Source organism: Lottia gigantea (genome assembly GCF_000327385.1).
Source record: "Lottia gigantea unplaced genomic scaffold LOTGIsca_249, whole genome shotgun sequence".
Taxonomy (NCBI): Eukaryota; Metazoa; Mollusca; class Gastropoda; family Lottiidae; genus Lottia; species Lottia gigantea.
Genome location: NW_008708745.1, coordinates 6,693 through 32,241, shown reverse-complemented (window position 1 = coordinate 32,241; position 25,549 = coordinate 6,693). Strand labels below are relative to the sequence as shown.

The window sequence follows — 25,549 nt, the reverse complement described above, 5'->3', positions numbered from 1 at the left end:
TTCACTCCTCTGTCCCAAACTACCAATTTTTTATGTAAGATTTCTTGATGATATTTCCTTAATTTGGACTCATACAATAGATGAATTTTGGGAATATTTTGATACTCTCAATAGCCACCACCCTTCTGTAAAATTAACTTCTAATATTAGGGACAAACAGATTGATTTTCTAGACACCACAGTTTTTAAAGATATCAATTTTCATGAAACCAATCAATTAGATATTAAAGTTTTTTTTAAGCCCACTGATACTCACCAACTTTTATTCAAATCATCTTTTCATCCTAAACATACCTTTTCTGGCATTATAAAGTCGCAGATCTTGAGATTTCACCGAATTTGTACGCGCAAGAAGGACTTCGAGGAGGCTTGTTCAATTGTTTTCCAAAAATTGCGCGAACGTGGATATTCTAGAAGGTTCTTGAGAGGTATTAAAAGCTCAACAGTTGCTGAAATCTCTGCTAAAAATAATTCGATTCTTTTACCAATACCAAATTCTTCAGTTTATCCTTGTAACAACCCTCGCTGTCAAACCTGTCCCTTCATTTTACCAACAAATTCTTTCCAAAATAGACGTACAGATTCCATATTTCAAGTAAATGACATCAACTTAAAAAATTAATAAAACCGTTTCAAAACACTTCAATCAACCCGATCACCAATTAACAGACTTGAAAATCATTCCCATTGAACAAATATACGAACAACCTGGCATTGATACAAAGAAAATTCGACTCATTCGCGAAAATTATTGGATAAACAAATTACAAACCATGCATCCTTTAGGAATGAACATCCAAGTTGATTTCCAAATTATACCTTTTGTTATTCAATACAACAACACAGCTGGCCAAGTTCCCCGAATAATTATCCGTCTTTACAAAGAATTGCAGGAAAAATTTCCAATAGTCTTTACAAATGATTTAGTTATCGCCTATACCCGTAAAAAAATCTAAATGATATCTTAGTCCGTGGTAGATTACCCCCCATCCCCCTTCCATAGGTTTAGTACATTTCCTTTAATTAATATTTCTTATTTATGATAACTTGCAATTGAAGAGTTTCCTCTCAAAAATATCATATATGTATACTATTTTCACTTAATAAATTATATATATTTTTTTATATGAAATACGCATTTTCCTTTTCATTTAATATAGGACAATTCCTCAGTTTCACCAGTAAAAATGTTTATTATGATTTCCATGGTTATTAATGTTCCTGTTGGAACCAGTATTCTTCTTAAATATTTCAGATTCGGAAGATAATGGATTTGCATTTCAAATATTCTATATCATTCTTTTAAACTAACTTCACAAACATTGCTCTATCACTAGAGGTTACGCTCACATGCCTGTGCCTGTGCTTTGTGATTTTTGAAGGTTAGGGTGGTTATTGGCACCAAAAATAAATATTTTGTTTTATATTGCTTCAAGCTGGCAACAGTATAACGAGAAAGGATATCATCTATTTCTATGGATTGCTTTGAATGTAAAAATCCCATTAATTAAAATTAATAACTGTATATATTATAGATGGTATGCTAAACAACTTAATATATCATTAGTCACATATTTCAGCTACACTTTTTATTGACGAGAGATAATTTTGAGAATAAATTGAAATATAATATATACGAAATAGAAATTCAATTTACAATTAGAGACAATCTAACCTCTTCTAGATGTTCGGGTCTAAACGAGGCTGATAAGGTACCGTAGTGACTTAACTGTATATACATGTATTATACATGGTATGGTAAATAACACTGGTCCCATACTTTAACTTGACCTTTTTTATGAGACGATATTAAATTACTACAAAAAATACGATATAATATCTGAAATAGAGATTCATGAATATTCAATACCAATTCATTTTCAATTTACAGTTCCATTTATTCTGCCACCAAGTTCGTTAAAGCTCTGGAGGATACAAACTATGAAAAAAACGCATCCTTGAGAGTCGATGAACAGTGGAGTTTCTGTTCCTTCCAATTCGAACTGTAGTAAGAGAGATGAGAGGATTTGATAGATCAATGTCAAGCGAAAAGTCAAGGGTTCACTTACATAGATTCCTGTACCCCAAAATTATAAAAGTGCAGTTACCCTAGCCGAAACCCATATGTGTGGGATAAAACAACCATTTCATAAACCTTGTAAGACATTTAGAAATATCACAGCACAATAAGAAACAACAGTTGTTATAGATATAGACTTCTATTTATCATTGAACACAATGTTTCATTACACATAAAGGTAGCGTTCTATACTTCTTGTAAAAGTATAGTTTCAGACTAAGAGGGCTGTTGTGAAATAGACTAAATGCGGTCTGTAAAGTGTTAACTCTTGACATGAATTATCTCCCTTTTTTTGGAACTCTTTATGTAAGAAGTTGGCTTCTCTGTACACCCTTGAAATGTGGTGAAGAAAATAAAATTCGAGTTGAGAGTGTGACTTATTTTCGATTTCCTAGTCGAGTGTTAGCTTTTAAACCCAAACATTTGGTCCGACGAGACGGATTCCTAGTGAATCTGATTCATTTGTGAGTAAAGAATATTACCTTTCCAAAATGAGTGCTAAAGACAAAGAAGCGGGATCCAGTGAAAATTCTGCCGGTTCAGTGATAACGAGTGAACTTGGTCAAAGCGTGCTTAGTTTATCAAAAGTGAGAAGAGTTCGTGGTGGCCACAGGGCATTTGTAAAGAGAACAATACAATCATCTGACAATTCAATTGATGAATTTTCAAATTCATCGAGAGAAATAGAGATTTTAGAAGGTTTCAAAGCAACATTGAGTGAGAAGAAATCAGTCCTTAGAAATCATGATGAGAAGATCCTTGAATTCATTGAAAGTGAAGAAGAAATCATGCATGACATTTCTGAGTCAAGTGAATTTTGTGAACTTATAAACAGAACTATTTTTAGAATTGAGTCGTGTCTTAATCCGAAACCTCCACAGATTGTGCCTACGGTAGAACATTCAAATAGTTTACCTGCTCCTGCTATAGACATTATACCTAGACCAAATAATCCTAAATTGACTGCTAAGCTTCCTAAATTGACATTGACTTCTTATAATGGTGATCCTAAATCATGGCAATCATTTTGGGACAGTTTTGATGCTGCAGTGAATAGTAATGACAGTATTTCCAAGGTTGACAAGTTTAATTATTTGAAGGGACTTTTAGAGGGTGCAGCCTCATTGTGTATAGCAGGTCTATCTTTGACTGAACAGAACTATGACTCAGCTGTTGAATTATTACTTGAACCTTTTGGTAATAAACAGGTTATGATTTCTAGTTACATGGACGCTTTGATTGATTTGTCTCCAGTTTCTAATTCTAATGATGTTAAACGTATTCGATCTCTTTTTGATTCAATTGAAGTTAGTATAAGGAGTCTTGGTTCTCTAGGTGTAGATTCAAACAGTTATGGTTCAATATTGGTTCCTATAATTTTGAAGAAAGTTCCTGAAGAGTTTAGATTGATTATTAGTAGAAAGTGTGATAAAGATAAGTGGAGTATTGATGAGTTGTTGGCTTTGTTAAAAGATGAATTGGAAGCTAGAGAAAGAATCAACCTAATGAATCCTGCGTCCAGTTCTAGTTCAACTTCCAGCCGCCCAAGTTATTCAAGAAAACCAGATTTTAGATATAAACCACAACCAACAACTGCATCAACCCTACATTCCAGTGCCAGTAAGGACACTTACAATTCAAATAGTAGAACTATTTATTGTGTATTTTGTGGACAGAAACATCAATCGGCTGAATGTACAGTTGTGACAGACAAATCTGCTAGAAAAGGAATTCTACGTCAAAAGGCTAAATGTTTTATTTGCCTTAGATCCGGTCACGTAATGAGAGATTGTCGAGTTGACTAGAGTTATAATTGTGGTGCAAGGCATAATAAGGCTATATGTGATGCAAACAGACAACATAATACCAATTCCAAATCAGTGACCAGAAATAGTAGTCCGAAACCCACAACCAATTCTAGTTCCAGTTCAACTATGTGTGTAAATAGTTCTACTTCAGTTCTACTTCAAACAGCTGTCGCTTATGTTAGCAATCCTACTGAGTCTAGTCAGAGTTTGAGGTCAAATATTTTGTTTGATAATTGCAGTCAAAGGACTTATATAACTGAGAAGAATAGAAATAAGTTGGGATTAAATTCTATTGGTCAAGAAACCTTATTGATTAAGACTTTTGGTGATGACACTCCAAGGTTGAGAACTTGTGATGTAGTTCAGTTTTCCATTACCTGTTTGGATGGTATGCAGATATATGTTAAAGCCTTTTGTGTTCCTTCTATTTGTAGTCCAGTGAGTGACCAGAGTATCCAGGTTGCTGTTAACAGATACCCTCATTTACAGAATATACAGTTAGCCAATCCTTCGGACGTTAAAGATTATGATGTTGATATCCTTATAGGTGCAGACTATTATTGGAATTTCTTTAATGGTTGTATTAGAAGGGGGGAGTCTAGTGGTCCAGTTGCATTATTGTCCAGACTAGGGTGGATAGTCTCAGGTCCTGTTGTTGATTATTCCTTGAATAAAGAGAGTTCAGTAAATCTTGTTTCAACCCATGTACTTCATATCAACTCAGTTAAAGAATCATGTCCAGAAATTCCATTAAAAGATGAAGTTCATAAATTCTGGGATTTAGAGACTATAGGAATCAAAGAAAATGAATCTTCTGTGTATGCAGACTTTATTGAAGAAGTGAAGTTTAGTGAATGTACTCAGAAGTATGAAGTTAAGCTCCCATTTAAAGAAGGTCATCCAGTATTACCAGATGGGTACTCAGAGTCCCATCGACGTCTTGGTTCATTATTACGTCGACTAAAAAGTAAACCAGAAATCCTGGAAGAATACAATAGAATTATACAAGAACAAATGAGTGAAGACATAATAGAAATGGTGGAACCACTTGAAATCGGTGTTCCAGGACAAATTCACTACCTTCCACACAGAGAAGTCTTACGATTAGACAAAGAAACTACCAAGTTACGTTTAGTTTACGATGCTTCTGCCAAGAAAAGTGGGCCTAGCTTGAACGACTGTTTATATGCAGGTCCTTCCTTTAATCCACTTATATTTGACATTTTGATTCGGTTTAGAATGAACTCTATTGCTGTTATAGGAGATATACAGAAAACTTTCCTAAATATTTCCATAGCTCCAGAACACAGAGACTATCATAGATTTTTATGGGTAGATAATCCTTTTTGTGAAGATCGAGTTATCCAGACTATGAGGTTTAAACGTGTGGTATTTGGTGTTACGTCGAGTCCTTTTATACTAAATGCTACCATTCGGCACCATTTATATTCTAAATATCCAGATGATTCCAACTTTGTAAAAAGCCTTTTAAAGTCTTTGTATGTTGATGACTTCGCATCAGGATCAAATAATGTTCAGTCTACGTTTGATTTGTGTAGAAAAGTTTAAGAGAGATTAATTGATGGTGGTTTTAACATGAGAAAGTGGATGAGCAACTCTGCAGGACTAATGAGTTTGATTGAAAATAGTAACATTTTTTCTGAAGGTGAGGAGACTAATATTCCAGCTCCTAGTATAACTGAAGAAGATCGTGGCTATAGTATGTTCCTACAAGACACTGGTTTTGATTGTTCAAGGCCAAAAATGGGACTGTCAATTAGATATGTTTCAGTTTCAGTTTGATAAAGTATTGTCTAATGCAGAACTTATTGTGATATCCAAGAGAAGTATATTGAGTACTACTGCTAAGTTTTATGATCCAGTTGGTATGATAGCTCCAATAGTTGTTTTGTTCAAGATTGGTTTTCAGTCAATGTGTAAGAAAGGTCTAGATTGGGATGATCCAGTTGATGACAAGTTTTGTGACTATTGGAATGAACTTTTAAATAGTTTGAGTGAAGTAGATCAGATTTCCTTTCCAAGATGTGTATGTGACAATCTTAGTGATGCTGAAGTTCAACTTCATGTATTCTCAGATTCATCAGAAAAAGCTTATGGGTCATGTGTATATTTAAGATGTCAACATCCTTCAGGTCTTATTCATAGTAATCTTATTGCATCTAAAACTAGAGTAGTTCCCCTTAGTAAAACTACAATTCCTAGACTAGAACTTTTAGGGTGTTTAGTATCTGCTTGTTTAGCTAAAAGTGTAGTAGATTGTTTAAATGATATGTTTGATATAACATCAGTTTATTTCTGGTCTGATTCTAGTGTAGCTTTAAGTTGGATTAAGAATGTTCATAAAGAGTTTAAGCAATTTGTTCAAAATAGAGTAATAGAAATTAGAAAGTTGACTTCTGTAGACAATTGGTTTTACTGCAATACTAAAGAAAATCCTGCTGACATTTGTTCAAGAGGCAGTAAAGCTAAGGCTCTTGCTGACAATTATATTTGGTGGCATGGACCTCTATTTTTGACTCATCCCCAAGAATTAGATTTACATTTTAAAGAGCCTGTCCCTAAGAGTGTTGAGATAGAGTCTGAGACTAAGACAACTTCCTGTCTTGCTAGTATTGACATCAGACATAATATTGAAAAATTAATATCTGTTTCTAAGTATAGTTCAATAGATAAATTAATAAGAGTGACAACTTATGTGTTAAGATTTATTAGTAATATTAAAGCTCATATAGACAAGACTGACGTTAAAAGGACTGCCCTAACCAAAGAAGAGTTAAATTTTGCTGAATGTGTTTGGATAAGAGACATTCAATGACAAATTCCAAATGATAGTAAATTCAAACAACGAAAATTATCTCTGAATCTTCAAGAAGATAAAGACAATATCCTACGCTGTAATGGTCGTATCCAGAATTCGAGCTTAGCTTATGACACTAAGTTTCCAGTGTTCCTGCCTGAAAATCATGACTTTACAAAATTAGTTGTTCAGAAGTGTCATAACGATGTATTCCATAATGGTGTTCAAGAAACATTAGTCCAGCTTCGTTCCAAAAATTGGATTTGTAGAGGACGCCAAGTTGTGCGACAGATAATTCAGAAGTGTGTACTATGTAGAAAACTAGAAGGAAAATCTTATGGTGTTCCAAAAGATCCTCCTCTTCCAAACTTTAGACTTTCGGATGATATTGCATTTTCCAACATAGGTGTAGACTATGCCGGTCCCCTTTTTGTAAAAGACATATATTCAAAATCTGAAGACATGAACAAAGTGTTTATAGCTTTATACACGTGTGCTAACAGCCGTGCGATACATTTAGACTTAGTTCCAGATGCAAGTTCTACTTCTTTTATTAGAAGTTTACAGCGTTTCATGGGTAGACGTGGTATTCCTTCGTTTGTTATTTCAGACAATGGCAAGAATTTCAAAAGCGAAGAGTTGCGTGCCTTTACCAATTCTAAAAACATAAAGTGGTCTTATAACGTTGAGCGTTCTCCCTGGTGGGGAGGTTTCTTCGAGCGCATGGTGCGTTCAGTGAAAAGATGCCTAAAAAAGATTAAATTATGAGGAATTACTGACTGTGTTAATTCAAATTGAAGGAGTCGTGAATTCTAGACCTCTTACATATGTTAGTGAGGAATGTGTTAATCCGTTAACTCCATCCCATCTTGTGATAGGACGTAGAATTATTTCTGAGCCTAATTTGATTATTGATATTCCTCATACTGATAGTGATCAAGTTCATATTAAACGAAAGAAATATCTGAGTACTGTGTTAGAACATTTTTGGAATCGTTGGAGACACGAGTATTTAACTGAACTTCGTGAGCATCATCGAAATCGTAGTAAGCAAGGTCCTATTATAAGCAATGATGATGTAGTTCTTGTGTACGAAGACAAGATTCCGCGAATGAACTGGAGTATGGCTCGTGTAGTGCGAACTTTAGTAGGAAGAGACAATAATGTTCGTTCAGCAGTTATTCGCGTTCCTAATAACTTGGTAAAATGATAGAGATGAACCGTCCAATCCAAAAGTTGTTTCCTGTTGAGTTAGTACAGGACTGTAATTAATATTTGTGTCCATAGACTGAATGTGTATTTTAATTTTGTATATTTCAATGTTATTGCTTTGTATTGTAACGAGTTTAGAGTTCAGACAGTAGATTATGAATAGTTTATTGTGCACTCATACCTTTTATCCATTGAGTCGAGCTCGAATCCATCTTTTGATTTCCATTTTCATATTTAGGTATTGACTCCTAAGTCAATAGGGGGGAGTGTGTTGTGAAATAGACTAAATGCGGTCTGTAAAGTGTTAACTCTTGACATGAATTATCTCCCTTTTTTGGAACTCTTTATGTAAGAAGTTGTCTTCTCTGTACACCCTTGAAATGTGGTGAAGAAAATAAAATTCGAGTTGAGAGTGTGACTTATTTTCGATTTCCTAGTCGAGTGTTAGCTTTTAAACCCAAACAAGGGCATAAACCAGGCATACTTCTTAAACGATATAAATAGTCCTTAGTCTGCAGTCGTATTATATATTGGTTATTATTATTATTGTTCTATATATTAGTGACCGCCAGCAAAGAGTTCAAATTAATGGAAACTTAATGTGACCAGTGGTATTCTGCAGGGATCAGTGCTTGGACCTATACTATTTGTAATATTCATTAACGATCTACCGTCCTGGGCCGAATCTGATGTTTGCTGATGACACCAAATTATACAGAACCATCCAAGACGAAAACGATATTAACATAGTCCAGAACGACATTAACGGACTGTTCAATTGGAGTGAAAAATGGTTGCTGCGTTTCCACCCTGATAAGTGTAAGGTTCTATCAATACCATCAAAGCCAATCTCTGCACAAAATGGACGATATAAAATGTCAACATACGATGGTGCCGAAATTATCCTTCAAACAGTCGAATCCGAGAAAGATGTAGGAGTGACTATAGATTCAAAACTGAGATTTGATAAACACATACAGACTCAAGTCAATAAAGCAAACCAAATAGTTGGAATTATAAGAAGAACTAGTACCTAGATTATAAAACCTTCAGCCTACTTTTTAAAGCATTAGCCCGTCCACACTTGGAATATGCTAGCAGCGTGTGGAACCCCTACCGTAAGAAGGATATTGAGATAATAGAAAACGTCCAAGTAGAGCTACAAAAATGTTACCAAACCTAAAAGACCTATCATACGAAGATCGGCTAAAAACACTGAAATTACCAACATTAAAATTTAGAAGAACCAGAAGCGATATGATAGAAACATATAAAATAGTTACTGAAGTATACGATCGAAGGGTAACTGATGGTCTTTTCACACGTAATACCAGTTCAACAACAAGAGGAAATTCGCTCAAACTAGTTAAAAACAGAAGTAGATTTGACATCAGGAAATATTACTTTTACCAACAGAGTAGCTGAAGTGTGGAATAGCCTACCTGACGGTGTTGTTTCAGCTAAGAACAGATATTGGAAAAACCACCCCCCTGATATATGACTTTAACACTAATTATACATATAGTAATACCGGAAGTAACAAACATGAAATTAGTGATGATGAAAACGAGCCAAATATAGAAGAGAAAGCTGATCTCCTGCGTTTGGAAACACTTAGGTAGACTTAGGTAGGTAGGTATATTATAAATAATATTCATATCATGATCTTGTCGTGTGGGCAGTGGCCATTTTGTGATGGGATTATCATCATATATAATAAGTGTACGAAGAGCACGAAAATGTTTCCTTCGTAACTTTTTTCACAGGAAAATTTGCAAAAAACCTTACATAGCCCACGATTACAGATTACAGTTTTACACAATGTAAAATTATTACGAACTTCGTACTTATACGAGTATTGTCCCAAAACAAATTTTAAACAAGTTGGTTGCCTTAAAAATGAAATGAAATGAAATGAATGGAGTTTTACGTCCTACTTTTCTGCATCGTGTGGGCTAATGAAGACGGGCAACGCCATGCAGGGTGCAATGAGGGAAATTTTGCCAGGACAGCTGCATTAGCCTGCTCTTTTTCGATTTCCAACTGTCGAGGGATCTTTAATGTACACAGCCTGTAGCACACGGGGTCTCGGTTTATTGTCCCACCCGAACAGCTTGACGCTTTTTCCATGTCAGCCCCTCGTACCTGCATCACTGCCAGAGGGAAACCGGGTTGAAAAATCCGAAGGTATTATTTCGACTTATACCAGGATTGAACCCTGGACCTTCAGGTTAGCGAGCAAGCGTCTAACTCACTGAGACACCGCGGCTCCATGGTTGCCTTAAAAACGCAAAAAATAGTTCTACCAGTAAGATGTGACACATATATCATCTTCCTTTGTTGAAAGTTCGAGTTTGGCATCAACCCTCTTGACAGAAGGTTACCAAGTTTCCTTAATGTTCACAAGGTATTTCATAGCATTCTTTCGCTTCCGATCAACTTTCAGCAATTTTCAATGTTTTCAGGTGGGATTTTTAAGGTAATGGCGAAACGGAAGGGGACCTCATTCATTGGTGTAGTCGTACTTGCCAACTCATTGATTCGCATGACATTTCAAATAAATATGAATATTCTGATCAGGCGTAAAGATTAAAGAAGAAATTCTTTTCATTCGTCTTCTGAGAACTAAAATAGCTGCTTGGCAATGGATATTTTATGACAATAACTCAACCGTGAACTTTGAGACTCAAATATCAGAAAGTATTTTGTACTTCAAGTAATAACAAACATTTATGATAATAAACATGTTTTATTTATGTACAGACTTTGTCTGCTATGACATCTCCGTCAAAGTCTAATACATTGAAAATGCTAGGTAAGTTAGCCAGGGTAACGTTAAAAATATAACATTGGTTATAATTTCCGCCAAAACTCCACATAACACATTGATTCATCTGTGTACACGTTTCTTCACATTGGCTCTGATCTAAATCTTGAAATAAGGAAATGAGTGGAGCTTCATATAGATAACATCTATTGATTGGGTGTGGGGTGAAAAATGCACCTGTACATCGGGCGTTGTTATTGCACCGTTGATCACATTCACTCTGGTCCAGGCCCACGACTGAAGGTTCAAAGGAACTCGGACTTATGTATTTATCATTTGTATATGTGTAAGTGCATTCTGAAATATAAATATTGGGTTGTAAGTTTTTTAATTTTCGTTATTGTCCCGGGGATATTTGTGGCTTCATTAGGCATTATTTCAAATTACCGTCACATGTCTTAACTGTTTCCGACGTCTGACAAAAATTAAATGGTGGTCTCCAAAAAACAAACAAAATGAATGTAACTATAACCTTATTCAATATGGAGGATTGCTCTTAGATTGTCACCTTTGGGTGGATTTTAAATTGTATCTCAAATAGGTGGATTGTTAACAGGAAGAAGGAAATGTCACCTTCGAATAAAGTAATATCATACACATAGTACATGTCGAATAACCTTTAAAACTCAAATAGATGAGGATGTGTTTAGGCATCGTATTTAGAATGTAATAATGTACTTCGAACTCAGACTCGTCAATCAATAAAAAGCTGATATACATTTCATCTAGATCTAGAAAACTTTTAAAGGAGAAAGCCTCAAAAACATTTACCACCTAAGAAAATGAGAATGAATACTTACGGGCATCAATGAGAATTAATGTTGTTGCGGATATCAACAGTACGGAGCATAAAAGGTTATTCATGATTCTAACTTTATAGAGACTTGTTGATACACTGTCGAATGCTGGATTTGATCGCAGATTTATAGTAAAAGCAAAGCCTCTTACTGGACAGATATTGCCTCAAATACTGCCAATCAATATTTTATACCAGCAGATCACTGAATGATATCAAACTTTTTTTTATCTTGGCAACTTTTTGCGTATGGTTACCATCATGTTCCTTTAGCAACGGTACGATGTTTATTCACATCTAACCGTTGCTTAAACAATCCCATATTCTCGTCATTAGAAAAATTTTACGTTCGATTTTGCCATGTTTTGAACGAGATTTTGATCAATGGAATGGTCTTGCTTGTACGGAAGTGTTTATGTTATTCGATGAACTGTAATTTGAAAATAAATATAAAGAGGTAATTGGAAAATAGAATGGCTTGTAGACAAAACGTAAACTGAGGAATCCGTTTCTCTTGGATGTTTACGAGGTCGGATGTTGGATAAACATTCCGCAACACAGACAATATTATAATGAGCAGCTAATAAATAGTTTGACAGGAATAAATAAAAATATTTGCTGCTCTAGCTAAGCTGAGCAGTAAGAAATCTTATTAATTAAATTTAATTATTGTATATATTATAGATGATATGGTAAACAACTCCATGCATCGTTAGTCACATATTTGAACGAAATATTTTGTTGAGCCAACTCTGTATGATGTAAGCTGTATACAATGTAACGTATTCATAATGTAAAGTATACGCCAAAATCTAGAGAACAAATTCAATGTTTTGATGCACGAAACAGATTAATATCTCCTTCACATATCAAATCCTCTGTTTTAATATTTAGTACTGACTGTCCTGACACCTCTACTACATTCCAAACTGTTCATAATGTTATTGAACTTTAAAAAAAATTCTGATAAATTACCACTTTTCATCAAATTATTTTGCAATTAAGTTTCTTTCACAAAACGTAACATTTTAACAACATATTTCAAACGTTTGGAATTGTGTCTTCAGTAGGTTGTATATAATGTAGATATTCTAATTGAGTTGCCATATTTTCAGTGTATATATTTGTTATAGTTACATTAAAGGGGCATCTGCGCCATTATGGGGGTTGAATTTATATTTAAATAATCTTCAGAAGTTACTATTACTGATTGGTTTGGCGAAAAATTCCCATTTCTGAGAATAAAGTATGATTGGTCAAAAATGGCCCATCTATCCCGTTAATAATTGTTGGAAAGTGGTGATATTGTCTAAGCCTGGAATCCTTGGAATATATTTGTGAATATAATATTGTTTTTATCGGTTCGAATCGTTAGTACTTGGGTTTTACTTTACACCATAGAGGTTATGAGGAAAGCTATTACTTCGAGCATTGTAGAATTGGGAGTAGGCTATTAACGGAACGTCTGAATGATGCACTGTATAGAATATATTCATGTTATATATTTACGCTTTGATAAATCACACCAATTATTTGTAATTACTGTATATACATGTATATATAATAAAAAATTAAAGCTAAAATATGTGATAATGATGTATTTTTTCCATATCATATATATATATATATTCACATATTTCATTCACTTTTGATTGAGACGATAGAAAATATTAAGAATGAAATTTAATATCCAAAATATAAATTCCTAATATGTCTCTTTTGAATTATTTTTATTATTTGTTAACTTGGTCCCATCTAGCTAGACCTATACACATGCCCCTAATCCAACCAATCTCTTTTTGATGAGACGATATACAATATATTATCCTATTTACAGATTCGTGGTTTCAATTTCAATTCAGTTTCAATTTATTGTTTTAGTTTGTTAACTGAGGTCCTATCATTTATCTGCCAACAACTTAGCTCTTTAGGTCACAAACTATTGTTAAGGGCCACGTTGAGAGTCGAGAGTCTTACGCATATTGATAAATATAGAAATAGTATTGTAAGCACAATATTTTTTTGTTTTTTATTGTTTCTGGTGGGAGGGGGGGGGGGGGGGGTAGTTTCTAACTAATCCCACCTCCCGTAATTATAACCTCCACCCCCTTTAACAAAAATGTCGATTGTTTTGTTAAAACTTCATTTTGAAGGAGTCAATGGGAGCAGGAGATAATTGAGCCTGAGTGAGTTAACAACAGGAAAGAGGCTCGCGTAGAGATTCACCAGCCAGCTGCTCTACCATCAGCGATCATATTGTAAGCAGGCAATCAAATTGACATATTTTGCGTAGCCAAAAAAGTTTAGAGCTGCCTAACACTTTGTTGGATTACGCAAACAGTATATATTGGCCTACTTAATATATACTGTTATCTGTATAATGATATCGAGCCATTATAAATCCAAACACCAATACTGGTCAAACTGCTTAATTAACAATAAGTACTCTCTGTTTTTAATTAACCATTTCAAAACAAATTCAGTTTGATCAAGAAGATACATAGATATAAATAACATACGTTAGAAATATTTTCAGGTATAATCAACGACGTTTTTATGAAAACTTTTTACAATAAAGCGGAATACCACTTTAATTTTTTGCGTTTTTTTTAACGTTTACAATTTTATTGTGATTGAATTACAGGTTGACAGACATTTTTTCAAAATTTCGATATCGCTCCGGTTTTGACGCGATTCCCTTGCAAACTTCAACTTCCGGAAGAAGATATTTGAAAAAAAAATCTTTTGGAATATCTTATAATATATATCAAGGGATACTCCGATGTGTTTAATTTTGATGTCTATGGAATCCACTATCGATTACTAAAAAATATTTAAAAAGCCGATTTTTGAATTTTTATTTTTTCTGGTTGAAACTATGAATAGTATATCGTATATCGTGACCTGAACAAATTTTATAGCTCTCGATGAGATCTATCCAATGGTATATTCAGTTTTGTTGTGTGATGTTTTATCGACATTTGAAAACCGAGTAAGAGTCCCTTTAATCGTAAGTCTTTTGTGGTCCAAACGATAATGATTATTTGCTGGAGTTAGTTCCCTTCAACTTGTTGAAAACTGTAGGTTAATGAATATTTGTATATGACGTCATATTTAGGCAAATGTTTTCAAGACCAGATGTTTAACCTGTATAGAGAAAACGGTTGTTTCTAGAAAGCGGCGGATATCTGTAATTTTTGGTTAGGAAAGTTATTCCGAGCGCCCAGCTCTTTGTCTGTAAACTCTGTAGGTGGTTAGCAATTTTTAGTTAGAAATGCCGCCATTCTGTAAAGGGAGATAACATATATTATTACGTTATTGTGGCCTGTGTTGGTTGGTTATGATTTCTCTTTAGGGATCTGCGTCATTTCCGGTTAAATCTTTCTGGAATTGCAGGAACCACAGAAATCGGATAAAGAATTGGAATGCCCCAAATAGAAGTCAAAGGTGTCCCGAATACACATACAAAGGCTAATTATGGTATGAAAAAACGTCACTGTCACGATACTTTGTAGAACAGTTTTTAGCGGGAAATCAAAACTGTTAAGCTCTGTGTCAGAATAACGCGAAGCCTGTGGATGTAGTTGTTTTTGTTTTTGTTTTTTTTTTTTTGTCTTTAAAGCCTCAATTCCCAATGGGCTCTGAGATTGTTTGCGAACCATTGGCGATGGAAAAGGTAGACGATCTCAATGCTTCGCAATGATGTACGCAGAATATATTCCGTTTTCTGCGATGATCACAAGGCATCACGGTATTTTGTCTCTGCGCAAAAAGTCGGCAAATATAAGCATGTATCTCGGCGGACTGTTTGCGACAATAGATTCAATACAAAGCCGATTTGCATAGTTTCAATGACTATAATTTGTTCTTCCTCTAAACCAAATAGACTGCAGTTGTTTTATTTTGAATGTACATTGATGTACATTATAGCATGTTCATTTTCAGGCCAATATCAGATTGAAATAAAATGATTGGTTACCTTCAAATAGTATCTTAACTTGCCACAAAAAATACCGTACCAATAGTAAGGTGCCTCTAACGGAAGGGACGGCAAATATGTCAGATATCGTGTTCGCGCTGCAGTGTTCTCATTTTGATACAACAAAAGTAATAACAAATGTTTATGGTTATAAATAATTCTTATTTAAGAACATTGTTTTTCTGCTATGGTTTCTCCATCAGCATTTCTTTGACCGACATTACTGGGTAAGTTGGCCAGGTTAACGTTAAAAAGAAGACATCTCTGAAAACGTCCACCCAAACCCCATGTTATGCATTCGTTCATCTGGTTGCAACTGTCTTCACATTGGGTCACATCTACATCTTGAGATAAGGAAATGAGAGGAATTTCATACAGATAACAAATATTGACTGGTTCTGGAGCGAAAAATGCGCCTGTACATCGGGCGTTGGTATTACAACGTTGATCACAACCACTCTGGTCCTCCTCCAAGGTTGATCTTTCAAATGCAGTAGGATCTAAATATTTATCATTTGTATATATGTAATTGCATTCTGAAATGTAAATGAAAATAGATAATCTTACGAGGGATTGTAATTTTTTTTTTTGTAATTTTTTTATGTGTACCGGGGAAGTTTGTGCCTTCATTGTGCATCATTTCAAACTTCTGTTGGATGTCTGTCGTTCATGCAATCATAGATATTATGCTTAACCCCCACTTTATTTTTTAAAAATTTGTACGTTTTTGCTCCAAGATATGTGTCAGAATGCGCAAAATCAATTCAATATTTCGACAATTTTCTTGGTAGAACCCCTTAATATATTACTTGAGAGACTCGTGATTTTGGCGCCTCCATAGAGTTGTGCATTTTGAATTCAGTCTTGACAGTTGTCCCCTAATTGAGTCAATCTGTCCACTATTTGTACCCCGGCTGGTGTTACAGATAGTGAACAGGCGGACTCAATGGGGGTCTGGTGCCTCCACTGAGTTCAAGTCATAGCATTTCAGTTTCACTGAGATAGGTATCATAACGAATATCGTTAGTGACTCTCTCAAAGAACGGTTCATTATCACTTAGGCACAAATATTTACAAGTAGTACTTAAAGCACAATTTCAGCTAGGTCAGATAGGCACAGGCCATTTAGGCACAGTTTAATTAGGCAAATTTTAAATTAGGCGCATATTTATTTAGGTACTCTAATATCAATGTTCCAAACTAACTGGGCCTTAATTACCTGTGCCTATCTGACCTAGTGTTTAAAAGAATTGTGTCCAACCTAAAACATTTTATGCCTCAATGACTGAATAGCTTTAGAACACATAATGTCACTCTGACATAAGATTTATCAACAATCACCCCTTTTAAATATTTATAGCACCGAATCAGGTTTACTATGAACATTAAAATTTTCTCGCAGTAAGCCATTACGCGATATTTACGAAAACTCACAACAGAATTGACTGATCACTCATCATACGGAAACCTTGTGTAACTAGAACCATATTGAATATGGAGGATTGCTATTAAATTGTCAGCTTTGGGTGGATTTCAAGTTGAAAAATAAGGGGAAGAAGGGAATGTCACCTTCGAATAAATTAATGTCATACAAATAGTATATGTTGAATAACCTTTAACGCTTAAAGATAGCTGAAGATGTTTTTAGGCGTCGTATTAGTTTCAAAGCTTTCAAATTGCAAAGTGTGCTTCGAACTCAGTCTCAGTCTCGTTTATCGGTAAAAAGCTGACAGAAGTTTAATCCAGATCTAGAAAACTTGACTTAAAATTTAATTGACAAATAACGTTTACCACATTAGAAAATAAAATTAAATACTTACGGGCATCAATAAGGATTATTTCTGTGACGAAGATAATAGGTTGTTCATGGTTATAACGTTAGCAATTTCAAGACTTGCTGATACACTGTCGAATACTAGATTTGGTCGCAGATTTATAGTAAATACAAAGCCTCCTACTGGACAGATGTTGCCGCAAATACTGCAAACAATATTTTATACCAGCAGATATCAAACTTTTTTTTATTTCAATATTTCACAAAAATGTTCAACACGTGAAATTTAAAGAAAAAGTACTAATTGCAAATATGGCACATTAATATTTTATTTTTATTTGCAAATTCTCAAATATACAGTCAAATATTCATTCGATTTTGCAAGCTGAAAATCTGCTGAAGGGATATTAGCACTTTTTCTTAGGTCGAATTTCCTTCTGCTTACATTTGTGAAAACTGTACGCTAAAATCTTGAAATTGTGTCCCTTAACCTTACATCCTGCCGTTAGGGGTTGAGTTTTGACATTGATATTGCTTAATATGATAGATTAACGCCTTGATACCTCTATGAGAGTTTGGAAAGGTAATATAATTCGTCATTCTTATTTTGGAATGAAAGATAATTGGACAAACAAGTGTTTTCTTTGTCCTGTTAAGGTAAGGTAAGGAGTCGAATGTAAAAGCATTAAATCAAGCGTCCCATGTACTTTTCACATCTTCTTAAATATATCTGGTGGTTCAGAAAAACGATAACACTTTTCATTTCAGGATTCTTCATATATATTTTGACCCATTACCTTAGAAATAATGATATCTTTTTCTCTTTAATTGTACCAATGCATAATGTGACTATCAATAATAATGATAATAACAATAGCTGCTAAAATGTGACGTAAGGGTACGTTAAGCCAGTGACATTTCATTACAAAACGTATTAAACGTCTTTTACTTGACAAATTTATGGCGTTACGAAATCATATTGTAACATAATGGAAAGTTTTCATCATGTAACGTGGGCAGAATGTAACATATTCCTAATGTACAACATTTCTAATGTAGCACATTGATAATGCAACTTGTTCAAATGTAAAGCATTCATATTGCAACGTCTTATAATGTAACGCTTATATAATGCAACGAGTTCAAAATGTAAAGCGTTCATAATGTAAAGCATTCTTAATGTAATGCATTCACAATTTATAGTGCCACGCAGTGATTCTTAACATGAGAGGAATTGGAAGACTATAGGGATTGCCGAGGAGAGGGGGGGGGGATTTACTGCTGCAATTTGGGACTTTTTTCTGGGAAGTCTACTAGGCGTGTATAAAGCGAAACCATTCCCTTGGGAATTTTACCGCAGCTCCCAGCTCATCTACCAGGCTATTATATTGGATCATAATAGTAATAATAGTTTGATCGGTTTGGATCGTTAGTATTTGGTTTAAATTACATCATAAAGGTTATGAGTGGTAAAGCATCTTGACAATGTCAAGATATTTAAATTTTGAACTCATCGTCGGAATGATACACTATATATGAAAAAATATATTTACGCCTGGATGACTCTTTTTGTTTACTGTATATCTAATAGATGGTGTGGAAAACAAATACATCGTTAGTCACATATTTTAGCTATACATTTTATTCGAACGATATTATTTAAATTTAATGACTGTATATATTATATATGTTGAACACAATATTGTTAGTCACATATTTTCACTAAACTTTTTATTGAAACATTGAAAATATGAGACGATATACAATATAATATATAATTTACAGATTCGTGGGTTTACAATTTCAATTATTGTTTTAGTTTGTTAACTGGGGTCCCATTTTTCTGCCAACAACTTGGCTCTTTAGGTTACAAACTATGGAAGGTAGGGGTAGTTTGTAGGTGGTTGGTTTGTAGGTATATGACAAGTTAATACCCACTTCCAAGTGGTTGGTGAGTGGTTGATGACTAGTTAACATCCGCTTCCAAGTGGTTGGTTGGTTGGTATATGACAAGTTAACATCTGCTTCCAAGGGGTTGGTGAGTGGTTGATGACAAGTTAAAACCCGCTTCCAAGTGGTTGGTTTGTAGGTAGATGACAAGTTAACATCTGATTCCAAGTGGTTGGTTAGTGGTTGATGACAAGTTAAGACCCGCTTCCAAGTGGTTGGTTTGTAGGTAGATGACAAGTTAACATCTGCTTCCAAGTGGTTGGTGAGTGGTTGATGACAAGTTAAGACCCGCTTCCAAGTGGTTGGTTTGTAGGTAGATGACAAGTTAACATCTGCTTCCAAGTGGTTGGTGAGTGGTTGATGACAAGTTAACGGTCGCATCCAAGTGGTTGGTTTGTGGTATATGACAAGTTAACATCCGCTTCCAAGTGGTTGGTGAGTGGTTGATGACAAGTAAACGCCTGCTTCCAAGTGGTAGGTTGGTTGGTATATGACAAGTTAACATCCGCGTCCAAGTGGTTGGTTGGTTGGTATATGACAAGTTAGCATCTGCTTCCAAGTGGATGAGGAGAGTGGTAGATGGAAAGTTAACATCCGCTCCCACGTGATTGATGGGTTGGTTGGTACATGACAAGTCAACATCCGCTTCCACGTGATTGGCGGGTGGTAGGGCAAGTTAACATCCGCTTCCAAGTGGTTGGTTGGTTGGCAGATGACAAGTTAACATCCGCTTCCAAGTGGTTGGTGAGAGGTTGATGACAAGTAAACGCCTGCTTCCAGGTGGTAGGTTCATAGCTTGGTTGGTATATGACAAGTTAACATCCGCTTCCAAGTGGTTGGTTGGTTGGTATATGACAAGTTAACATCCGCTTCCAAGTGATTGGTTGGTTGGTAAATGACAAGTAAACATCCGCTTCCAAGTGGTCGATGAGTGGTTGATGACAAGTAAACGCCTGCTTACAAGTGGTAGGTTCATAGGTTGGTTGGTATATGACAAGCTAACATCCGCTTCCAAGTGGTTGGTTGGTTAGTATATGACAAGAGTAACATCCGCTTCCAATTGGTTGGTTGGTTGGTAGATGACAAGTTAACATCCGCTTCCAAGTGGTTGGTTGGTTGGTTGATGACAAGTTAACATCCGCTTCCAAGTGGTTGGTTGGTTGGTAGATGACAAGTTAACATCTGCTTCCAAGTGGTTGGTTGGTTGGTATATGACAAGTTAACATCCGCTTCCAAGTGATTGGTTAGTTGGTAAATGACAAGTTAACATCCGCTTCCAAGTGGTCGGTGAGTGGTTGATGACAAGTAAACGCCTGCTTACAAGTGGTAGGTTCATAGGTTGGTTGGTATATGACAAGCTAACATCCGCTTCCAAGTGGTTGGTTGGTTAGTATATGACAAGAGTAACATCCGCTTCCAAGTGGTTGGTTGGTTGGTAGATGACAAGTTAACATCCGCTTCCAAGTGGTTGGTTGGTTGGTACATGACAAGTCAACATCCGCTTCCAAGTGGTTGGTTGGTTGGTAGATGACAAGTTAGCATCCGCTTCCAAGTGGTTGCTTGGTTGGTTGGTTGGTTGGTTGTTTGGTTGGTAGATGACAAGTTAACATCCGCTTCCAAGTGATTGGCGGGTGGTAGATGGCAAGTTAACGTCTGCTTCCAAGTGGTTGGTTGGTTGGTAGGTATATGGCCAGTCATTTTCTGATATCGCAGACTAATTATAATTTAAAAATAATAAGGGCATAATAGGTTTAAAGATGGGTTTCCTTATTTTTTAGTGTCAAATTCAAATCTATTTGATTAATTGGTGTTTCTGGTGAATTATCATGTATCCTTAATCATATCATTATTTTCTAATTGCATATAATAGAGAATAATAGAGAATAACGAGCAAAGATGAAATCTATTGATATAGATTGACTTAAACGAACTAATACTTTATGGTCTACTGACTACTGACTACAGACTCTTTCTTATTTTGTCTGCTAACCCTATAAATTATACATATCTGAAAAACAACACGGATTGAACTGAATTCATCGATAGTCGCAAAGTCAATTTAGCTAAAAATTTTATTGAGACAAAAGAGACTACAACAGACTAAAGGGGCATTCCGCTTTATTTGTTAAATAGTTTCATTATTAAAAACCTCGCCAATTATACATGAAAATATTGGTAAAATATTCTATTTACATCAATGTATCTACTTTATCAGACTGAATTTGTTTTAAAAGGGTTAATTAAAAACGGAGAGCATTAATAATTGAATTAGGCAGTTTGACCTAGTCTTGGTGGTTGGTTTAACCTTTTATTAAACTTAAGAGACACATTTCTCTACAGAAAGGCTTTTTTTCTTCAATCGGTACAGTAGTTTTCTAACAGCTTCCTATAGATACTGTCTCACTGAATCAAAAATGGTGAGATGGTGCTTTAACTAGGGAAACGTCAAGTCACAAGCAGTGATCTGTTTCTAATGGGTCTTCAATCCTATTGATCTACAATAATGTGATATTTAGGGGTAGAGATCACATTAAATAACCAAACACAATTGTATGGTACATGTATACTACTTCTGGGTTTTATTTTACACAACGTTTCAACTATCAGCAATCATTTTCACCTGGTGATGACAGGTGTAAATTGTTGAAACGTTGTATTGAATCAATGATTGATATTTATAGCAGGTATATCGATATTAGACTTTATATTTGTATTCCATATGTTCTGTTTGATTAGCTAAATTTAGATACAGTGGCTCAACTACTACAGGGACTGGTTGAACCAAATCCAAGGGCTTCAATCCTTAATGAATTCCCTCAATAAATATGAAAAAAAATATACATGCATTAATTACAGACAGAAAATCTGTAAATCTTCCATCAACATGTAGGAGACCAAAATTTCCAGAGGAGGGGCCCCAACTCACTTATGTCCCTCGGGCCCAAACACATCAAGTTGAGCTACTGTTAACGTGATAATAACTGTCAAGTACCAAACTGTACCAATTCCTTGTTATAATGTTTAATAATTCAATTCCGTCTGATTTTTGCTTGAGCAGCTAGTTTGACTGTGGTTTTTCAGTCCAAGTGAATCGATTATGACGAACTGTCTTGCGTTGGAAGTGAACGCTGCCTATCACTCTTCAGTTTTTGTGTATCGATAAGATATTCAATCTCTGGCTGGTTAACAAGAACAATGAGACTTGAGATCATTGTCAAAATCGTGTTTTGCTTCTTGATTGTACCAAGATGTTTTCTGGACGGCGCAGAATTATTGTTTGAGTTAAAAGAAAGAGATAAACTTTATTCAAGTGAAAATAGACATGAACATGTGCCAACACGAAATGACTGTCTCATAATATGTTTATTGGAAACATCGTTTGCTTGTTATTCATTTTTTTACAACAAACAAAATCAGATATGTTTTGTGTCTAACAAATCAAGTTGGTCAGGGGGTTACATTATTGATCATGGAACTGAATTGTACATCGCAGAAAAATGTAAGTTCTCCTATATATTCATACTGATTGTTACTCTAGCTTGCTAATTCTCATGATATAAGTTATTCTAGATTGTAACTCTAGCTTGCTATAGAGTATGATATAGGTTTATCTAGATTGTTACTCTAGCTTGCTAATTCTCATGATATAAGTTATTCTAGATTGTTACTCTAGCTTGCTATAGAGTATGATATAGGTTTATCTAGATTTTTACTCTAGCTTGCTATAGAGTATGATATAGGTTTATCTAGATTTTTACTCTAGCTTGCTATAGAGTATGATATAGGTTTATCTAGATTGTTACTCTAGCTTGCTATAGAGTAGGATATAGGTTTATCTAGATTGTTACTCTAGCTTGCTATAGAGTATGATATAGGTTTATCTAGATTGTTACTCTAGCTTGCTATAGAGTAGGATATAGGTTTATCTAGATTGTTACTCTAGCTTGCTATAGAGTGTGATATAGGTTTATCTAGATTTTTACTCTAGCTTGCTATAGAGTAGGATATAGATTTATCTAGATTGTTTCTCTAGCTTGCTATAGAGTAGGATATAAGTTTATCTAGATTGTTACTCTAGCTTGCTATAGAGTATGATATAGGTTTATCTAGATTGTTACTCTAGCCAACTATACTGCTTGCATTGAATATATAATCCGTATAGGATATAACACGGCAGAGGGTTTTTATTATATTTAAAATCCCGCATCCTGAGTGATTTCCCAAGGGAAAGTGTTTTATCTGACTTATAAACTGACAAGGAATCCTTTGCTGAGTTGTTTGAAAAAACAATCTCGAGATGTCGCCATGGAAAAATGTCTTGATGATCCATCGGACTGCTCTGGATCTAGTTTGCTAGTATTCAGGAATCGCATATCCAACCATTAGTAAAATATAGCGGCAGTACCTTAAAAAGTCAAAACCGAAAAAATTTCACGCTTGCCGAAATTTGACTTAATAGGTTTTACCATTGGATGGTAAAAGCGATGATGTAGACAACGGTTCAAGTCCTATTACCAAACCTAATAAACAATACGAATATAAGATATATAAACGCACCGATCGAACACAATTCGCACCTAATGGTGTCCACTGGAGTTGAAGAACGTAATCTCTCTTGTTTATAATTCCAAAAATATTCTTGCAAAGGGGTGCAACTCGAAACTACAAAAGTGGTCAATTCAGCCGACGACCATTGAGCTAGACTATATATTTTATAAGGGATTCTGGAGTAAATATTTATAGAGTTGATTACCCGGGATATTATATAAAAGGCCTTGGATTTAAATGTAGTATATAATATCTGCGGGATTTTAAGTATAATCCCCGGGATATTATATATAAAATTCCGCGGATTTTAAATCAATAGGATCACGTCATAAGAGGTTTATAAGTATACCCATCTCATGATTGTTTCCCTTTCTACTTTCAGCTTTGATGTGTGAAAGTCGTGTTGAAGATAGGGTGCAATGTAACCACTCTGATAAAGCCTCTTGTATTGATACAGGGTGTTGCTATGATGATGGTAATGCAACAACCGTATCTTGTTTTTATAAATTTCAGTTGAGACTTGACTGCTGATGGAAACGTTTGTGAAACGAATAATATTTGAAAACATGTTTTCATAAAAAAAAAATCAAGAAATTACTTAAAAACAAAATGTACATCTTCATCTCTGGAACTCTCTCCTGAAACACCTCCCTGACATAAAATCATTGCTTTTAAAACCCAACTCAAATCAAAAGATTACTACAGAAACAAGCCGGTTTTTCAAAAAAGTACCACTTTCAAAGATATCCTTAAAGCCGAAGGGAAGCACAATCCAACAAGTTCACAACACTTAGGGTTTGTGTTTGCCACTTAGAGTGTTCCTGTTGAGAGTACACATTGGTGAAAAAAACGACATCTTAACGTAAGAGTTGCTGAACATAAATCTAAAGCCAGCCATAATACTTCAACACTTACAGAACACCTTGAACTGAACTGGTAACATAAAAGTGGATTGGAAATATATCAACACCTGAGAAACGAATCAACACAACAAAAAGACAAGACGCATCCTAGAAGCAATTTACAATCAGAAGGCAACAAGCCAAATCAAACTGAGATAGGGAAATATCTCTGGGTAAATGATCGAATATTTTTACATTATGTGATATATTTTATTTATAACCAACAGTTCTGTTCTCGGGTACATAACACAGGTTCATAACGCGGGTTCATGAAAACGATATGAACTCGTAGCACAGATTACTTACTATTCAAATTAGGTAATGTATTCATGCACCACGTAAACTGAACAACATAGTATTTTTTTAAGTTGACGACTCGGTAAGAATTGAAGGTAAAGTGAATGAAATTGTTCCGCAAAACATAATTTTGATCAAAGATTCAATTCAATAATCACATGAACATTTTTACCAAGATCTTTTTTGTTATGCTCAAGGACATTTTGTATAAAAAAAAGTGCGAGGAATTTAAGGAAAATAATTATGCATTTATTGATAATTGTGTGATAAATAGAATCTTTCACTCGTGCTTATGTAATATATTTATGAAAGGACACTTTGTAGAAAGGTGGACCTCAACATGAAGGTCCTATATAGAAATAGTGCAAGTTATTAAAGGAAATTATGTATTTATTGAAAGTTGTGTGATTAATAATCTTTCAACTTTTTTTTATATCATATGATATTTATGAAATTCATTGCCAGATTAAATATTTCCCCTGGCAAGTCTCGTGTAATATTAAACTCAATTCATAAATTCCATATGACATTAGCACTCGTTTATGTATCCCCTATATA

General features: G+C 34.8%; 1 protein-coding gene across 1 annotated transcript; it reads left to right on the top strand.

Annotated features, from left to right (window-relative positions):
• Nucleotides 1-2,571: 2,571 nt before the first annotated feature.
• LOTGIDRAFT_175161 (hypothetical protein) lies at nucleotides 2,572-8,518 on the top strand (the record flags this gene model as incomplete). Its single annotated transcript, XM_009055516.1, has 2 exons — nucleotides 2,572-3,700; nucleotides 8,481-8,518. 2 exons carry the CDS (start codon nucleotides 2,572-2,574, stop codon nucleotides 8,516-8,518), a joined length of 1,167 nt encoding a protein of 388 aa, XP_009053764.1.
• Between the last annotated feature and the right edge of the window lie 17,031 nt (nucleotides 8,519-25,549).